The 7,191-nt window shown below is 36.7% G+C and overlaps 1 protein-coding gene across 1 annotated transcript; it reads right to left on the minus strand.

Moving 5' to 3' along the window:
* Positions 1-4,453: 4,453 nt before the first annotated feature.
* Positions 4,454-6,762, minus strand: LOC138123335 (cell surface glycoprotein 1-like). Its single transcript, XM_069037975.1, has 2 exons — positions 6,602-6,762; positions 4,454-6,528 (listed from the first exon to the last, which is right to left on the minus strand). The coding sequence occupies exons 1-2, from the start codon at positions 6,657-6,659 to the stop codon at positions 4,607-4,609; spliced, it is 1,980 nt and encodes a 659-aa protein (XP_068894076.1). The 5' UTR covers positions 6,660-6,762; the 3' UTR covers positions 4,454-4,606.
* Positions 6,763-7,191: the final 429 nt, after the last annotated feature.

Raw genomic sequence — 7,191 nt, forward strand, 5'->3', positions numbered from 1 at the left:
GGGTGCCCCAAAATTCGCGGAACAACTCAATGAGGCAATGTCAATTCATGTTAGAAAATAATGATAAAAATAATTAAAACATTCTATACCTCTTAGATTTGAAGATATGGGGGCCCAAAAGGTGCAGCTTTGATCTCATTTATTTTAAATAATACAGTTTTTTTTGACTATTTGTCTTTTACTAGCCAGTGTCCTAATAATTTTGAATGATTGTGATCAGGTTTGTAATTATTTTCTTCATTATTGCCAGCATTTCCAAGTAGTAATTTTATGTTCGTTTTACCTCAAATAGCGTACGGCAACACGGCTTTGATTTTTCCCTCTCATTCCCATGGATACAACAAAAATGAAATATTTGCAGACTATTGGTATGAACAGAATGTTTTTAAATGTTGCCACATTTAGTGTAACGAATAGGTCCATATCTTCTACAAACAAGAAGATTGATTTTTTAAACATTTTTACCTGATCTCTTAATGACTACTTAACAACGTACTACTACGTTGTTTCGGGAATTTTAGGGCACCCAGTATTTATCATTGTTAAAAATGTAGGTGAATTTGTTGTTACCTAAGCAACCCTTAAAGCTTTAGTGTTTTAAAGGCCCTTTTTCGCACGCATTTTAGTGTCAAAAACAGGGATTATGATTCAGGTATAATAAAAAAATATTAAAACACCCAAGGAAAATTTTGTAGTAAGTGTTGATTTTATTAGCAAAAGTTTAAAAAGCAGTTGTAGAAAAAATAGTGTTTGTATTTCGTTGGCGCATTCGAAAAACAATCATTTTGCGCACTTAATACAAAAATAACTATTCTCAAAAAGTACACGGGCTATCAACTTAATTCTGTTTTTAAAAACTTTTCCAATATCTTAGTTAGATTTGACTCGCTGCATGTGTATCGAAATTTTCAATATTTCACATAGGTCCCAGCAGAGTGAAGTTTACGATGCGCATTTTTGATTAATCGAAATTCATGTAAGAAATACTCCCTAAATTTCCAAAACTAGCGTTTATTCACACAACGTACAAATCGTTCGACAACTCTAAATCGACTGACTTCCCTACCCTTCACCTGATTACGTCTCACACTTTTTGCCACGCATGCAAAACATATCGATACTAAAAACTATAAAGTGTTCATATTCCTCGGACCAGGGTCATTTATGTGTCATCATCCACTTTTTCTAACATTCATTAATTATTTTTTTCAAAACTATCGATATTTGCGAAATTTTCAATTCACTGTTGGAAGCGCTGTACTTTTTAGTATAAATATACAGAAAATCAAAATTATAGCTTCAATAGTTGAATTAACACAGCGTTAAATGTTACGAACAACGTAGTTTTTCGGACTACACCTCAACTACGTAGTTATAAAAGCCGGTTTCAAAGTTCAGTCTTTGATCGTTATCATCGAAGTCAGTGGAACAACCAAACACACTGCCGTTGGATATCGCAATTTTCAATTTTCTTTCAGACATTAATTACTGTTTGATATGCTTATAACTTTTGAACATTATAATAATAGTTATTTGTACAACTAGTTATGAAAGTCATATTTTTTTTCAAGAAAATTTGCAGATTCAAGCAAATAAGTGAAAAAAAGAGACTTTCATAACGTGTTGTATGTACATACTATTTTTTTGCTTAGCGAAAAAAGTTGAAAAATTTGGTCTAAAAGGATTTATGAAAAATTACCAAAAAAAAAAAAAAAATAGGTATGCTTTGACAACCATCTCCAAGGAGATGGACAAAATGATGCAAAAAAGTACTGCTTTTACTACGTGTAAAAAAGTATTACCTTCACTACGATTTTGCGTGTAAAAAAGTGCCACTTTCATTACGATATGCAAAAAATAATATTTTCGGACTATCACATGGCGAAGACAGATTAACTGCAATAGTAGATGGAACTGTAGTCTCACCAGAAGTTTCGGTGCACTTTCAAAGTTGCCTTTTTTAACATAGAGAGATTTGTCTACGACGATGAAGCTACATACTTTTTACTGACATTGAAGAATTACGCCGATAGGAGCTCTTCTGTTATCAGTAATCACTGATGTTACACTCCTTTTTTTTCTTTCCAATTAATAAAGATTGCAAATTTTCGTAGGCTTCCTTCGATTTTCTCGGTAATGACTCTGAAGTCGCTTTTTTAGTTTCTGCAAGTACCGGGTGATCAAGAAGGACTGTTTAAGTTGGCAGTACAATTAAGAAAATGTTTTAATTCGGTTCTTTATAACACTGCAACCGGATATGTTTTGTTGGTTTATTTGACAAATATCTGATATAGATATGGCATTAACAACGACAAGCCATCAACAACTGGAAGTTACTCCTGTTATACGATTTAAAATACAATTCAATGTTACCAACTTAAACAGTCCTTCTTGATCATCCCGTATTTCCGCTGAAATATTCTGATTCTTGCCAATATTTTCTATTTTTCAAAAATGAATAATTGCAGATTGCAAATTGGGTCGACAAAACAATCGGAAATAAATAGCAACCGTTCCATGACTTCCTGGTATAAATTATTTCATCGTAAAATGACAAACGTCATTTGAAAATGTCAAAAAAATAAACGAACAACGTGATTCTTTGTATTTGTACCTGGTTGTGGATAAAATTTTGTATTGCATTCGTTGTCTTATTAGCTTAAAACACTCAAGAAAAACGTAAACTGCTCGGGCTAACGCTCTAGTGTTTACCTTTTTCTTTCGTGTTTTATATGCTTAATAAGACACTTATAGACTACGTCCACTGATAGAATGCATTTTTTTAAATATCCTTAGATAACAAAATCCCCAAACCATAACATTAAAATATTAAGAGAGTATCATAGATTGTGTTGGTAATATCTTGAAGCACTCGCGCCACTGATTCTCATTGGTTGTTATGAAACCCACGCGAAAAATAAATTATATGACATTTCAAATTTGAAATTGTCAGTTCTGTCAAGTGGTTTAAGCATTTAGACATGCGATTTTTCATCTTCAGAGCTTTGTTTTGCGATTCTCTGGTTTTAAAAGTTATTCGTTTTGATCGTGTTGCTGTTGATCTGTTCCGTTGCGATTTTTTATTGATTTTTTTAAATTTGTGAAGTGAGTGCGTGCCTCAAGAATCTAGCATTATGAACACTTTAAGTGACATTACAAACATCGAAAATGATAGAGAGGTAATTTTTGTTCATGCATTAAATAGGAGTACATATTAAATAATTTTAATTTCAATAGCCAGCTTTTTCGGAAATTCGAAAATGTATTGTGGGTTGCATTTTTTATTCTGTCGGGCACATTATCACTCGTGAAATACTCTGTATTAATAAAACCTAATATATTACTCCTACTGTACTGAAGTTTTCTTTCTTCTTTCCTAAGTGCAAACATGCAGAATAATAATAAAATATCACGTGTAAACCTTCTCTTTCTATTTTTTTAAATTTCCCGCCGGATCTATTTGTTATAGCGTAAGTGAACATTTTTAGTAACATTTATGTCAAGCAATCTATGAGTGGACAGAGTTTGCAATAAATAACTAACGAGTGACTATTAAAATTTTCACTTAGGGTTGGCTATGGATCATTCTTTGTTTTCCGTTGCACCTTAGACACTGACAAGTTTGACATTTCAAAACTATGTTTAATCATATATCTATTAACTACTATATGGGTAACGTCGTATCTTTACTTTGCTCGAGAGTGAAGCAAACATTGCCATGGGTGGGAGCAGTATAGAAACATCTTCTCAACTACTTTGTTAAGAGCAAGTAGTTATAATGTGCGCATGGCAGGAATTTAAATATAGGATGTTGCTGCTGCGCGCTGCGGATTGTGGGAAAAACAGCTCCACCCTCCACCAATCAGTTGCTCCAGAAAACGAGCCTGTCCATAAGTGGACTGCGTTTTGTATCTCGAGATCTTTGCTTCACTCTCGTATCCACGTTACCTATATAGCAGTTAATAGATATATGGTTTCAATTGTACTGACTGACATTTGTCGTTCGTTATTGCGTGTGTCTAAAGTAACAGAAAAAATAAAAACTCGTTCAAAGCCAACTCCAAGTGAAAATTTTAATAGTCACCCGTTATTATGTACCGGGATATCAAAAATTATCTTGGTCAAAGGTGGTCATGGATTTTCAAATAATTGTCGAAGCTTTGTGTCAATCATTTTTTGAATGTCAAAATCAATTTTCGAGAGCACCTCTCACACTTCGCAGTAATGCCGAAGGATTTTTATCCATGCCTTACAAATTGTGTTGGTGCGTTTTGCGAAACTAGCTCTGTGACTCATAAAAAAGGTGTTGGTAGTCCAATCCTTCGTACCGAAGAAATCGTTACACGAAATAAGTTGAGACGGACGTTTTCCAATCCTTGACCACGTTTCACCAAGATAATTTTTGATATGCCGGTATAAAATACAAATTAAAAGAAATAAACAAATCTCAAAGTTAGAATGCACTCTTAATTTATTTGAAATTACGTAACATAATGTAAACGTTAAATATAAATGTTGCAGTATAAATTTATTGTTGCTCTAACGATATAACAGTAATAATAATACAATTCTCAAATTATTTTACTTCGTACAAGATAAAAATTGTCTAAAAAATCTCTCGACTTCCTCTCCTCGATTCTGAGGAGTTCGAATCTGAACTTGAGGAACTTGAATCCAAACTGGAACTTGAATCTTCGCTTGATCCCTCACCGGACTGAGAAGAACTTGACTCTCCACTGCTCCCGGATCCAGATTCACTGCTCCCTTGTGAGCCCGATTCCTGTTCGCCAGATTCTTCGCTGCTGCTTTGAGAACTTGATTCTTCACTGCTGCTTTGAGAACTTGATTCTTCACTTGATTGCGAATCTGTGGTTGCATTAGTTGGTGGTGCCGTTGTGGGTGCTTCAGTGGGTTCAGGTGTAGTTACTGGAGCTGCAGTAGTAGTTGAGCGAGTTGGGCGAGTTGAGCGAGTTGGACGAGTTGAGCGAGTTGGACGAGTTGAGCGGGTTGGGCGAGTTGAACGTGTTGGTCGGCCTGAACTTGAAGGTTCTTCACTGGGTTCAGATGTAGTCGGCTCTTCACTAGGTTCAGGTTCAGTAGTTGCTTCTTCGGTGGGTTCAGGCGTCGTGGTTGGTGCTTCAGTAGGTTCTGGAGTGGTGGTTGGAGCTTCAGTGGGTTCGGGAGTGGTGGTTGGAGCTTCAGTAGGTTCTGGAGTGGTGGTTGGAGCTTCAGTAGGTTCTGGAGTGGTGGTTGGAGCTTCAGTTGGTCCTGCAGTTGAACGAGTTGGACGTGTTGGTCGGGTTGGACGAGTTGGTCGGGTTGGTCGGGTTGGTCGGGTTGGACGAGTTGGACGAGTCGGTCGGGTTGGGCGAGTCGGACGTGTTGGTCGGCCTGAACTTGAAGGTTCTTCACTGGGTTCAGATGTAGTCGACTCTTCACTGGGTTCAGATGCAGTCGGGTCTTCACTAGGTTCAGGTTCAGTAGTTGATTCTTCGGTGGGTTCAGGCGTAGTGGTTGGAGCTTCAGAGGGTTCAGGTGTAGTAGGTTCACTACTAGGTTCTTCACTAGGCTCAGTTACTGTGGTTGGTTCTTGACTAGGTTCAGGTGTACTAGTTGGTTGTTCAGTGGGCTCTGGTGTAGTTGGAGCATTTGTTGTTTCGGTAGGCTTATTTGTTGGTACTGTACATGGTCCCTGAGTCGTGGGTCGAGTTGGTCGGCTGGGACGACTTGGTCGGCTTGGACGACTTGGACGACTTGGTCGACTTGGTCGACTTGGTCGACTTGGACGACTTGGTCGGCTTGGAGTTGGCCTGGTTGGTGAAGTTCCTTCTGTAACTTCGTTTTGTTCTGTTGTACTGTCTGTAACTACATCATTCTCTGTTGTATCGTCTGTAACTACATCATCCTCTGTTGTATCGTCTGTAACTACATCATTCTCTGTTGTATCGTCTGTAACTATATCATCCTCTGTTGTATCGTCTGTAACTACATCATTCTCTGTTGTATCGTCTGTAACTACATCATTCTCTGTTGTATCGTCGGTAACTACATCATTCTCTGTTGTATCGTCTGTAACTACATCATTCTCTGTTGTATCGTCGGTAACTACATCATTCTCTGTTGTATCGTCTGTAACTACATCATTCTCTGTTGTATCGTCGGTAACTACATCATTCTCTGTTGTATCGTCGGTAACTACATCATTCTCTGTTGTATCGTCGGTAACTACATCATTCTCTGTTGTATCGTCGGTAACTACATCATTCTCTGTTGTATCGTCGGTAACTACATCATTCTCTGTTGTACCGTCTGTAACTATATCATCCTCTGTTGTACCAGAGTTGCTGCCTTCACAATCATAGTCCCATGGCCACACGCAGACATTTATTCTGGGGTCAAAAACAAGAATATCGGGACAGTCGAATTCATAAGCCACCCCATTAGAACATTGCCAAAATTTGTTGCACTCTTCATGTGGGATGTACACAGAATCAGGACCGTCTACTCTTGGACACTCATCTGAAGGTGCTAAAATATGTTTTGTTATTATTTCCTTGTTGGTAAAAATCTTAAGTGAAAAAATATAAAAATGGAAACTTACGTGTTGCCAACCTTACGGTTGCTATTCCAATGAGGAAAATCAAAATTGACGACTTCATCTTCTAAATTGTTGTCACGTACACTAGTGTAGGTCTACTCAATTCAAAAGAAGTTCGATGTATTACTAGTCTAGTCTAAGTTAGAGAATCTTTTTATAGTGTTTTATAATCTTTTGGTTTAAATAATGGCCAGGATGAGGTTTATTAGAGATTATATTAAGCTGCATCGACGTAGATTGATTTATGGAAGTCATTATTGTTGACAATGATCGAAATTTGATAGTCATAATTCTTAAAAATGGGTCCGCTGTTACTAATCAAAAGGATCATCTTAAGAAAATATAATTTTCAAGAATTCTTATTAAGCAGATGTGATATAAGGCATTCATTTTAAATGTTGGGTAAAGGTGTAAACTCAAAACACCATAAATTACGAAAGCGGCAAATTTTCATTCTATTGGTACCGTAAAGTAGCAATCCCTCTGTTCATATAAAACTGGTACCACGTCATACTTTCACCATCTTATCGACGAGCAAAAGAAAGAGACGTTAAAATATCCACAAGTGAAAAAAAAAATTAAACACGTTATGT

This window comes from Tenebrio molitor, chromosome 2 (genome assembly GCF_963966145.1).
Source record: "Tenebrio molitor chromosome 2, icTenMoli1.1, whole genome shotgun sequence".
Taxonomy (NCBI): domain Eukaryota; kingdom Metazoa; phylum Arthropoda; class Insecta; order Coleoptera; family Tenebrionidae; genus Tenebrio; species Tenebrio molitor.

Coding starts and splice junctions, on each gene's coding strand:
- LOC138123335 (XM_069037975.1), bottom strand. CDS start 6,659: ATGAAGTCGTCAATTTTGATTTTCCTCATTGGAATAGCAACCGTAAGG. Junction 6,529..6,601: donor AACCGTAAGGTTGGCAACAC/GTAAGTTTCCAT, acceptor AACATATTTTAG/CACCTTCAGATGAGTGTCCA.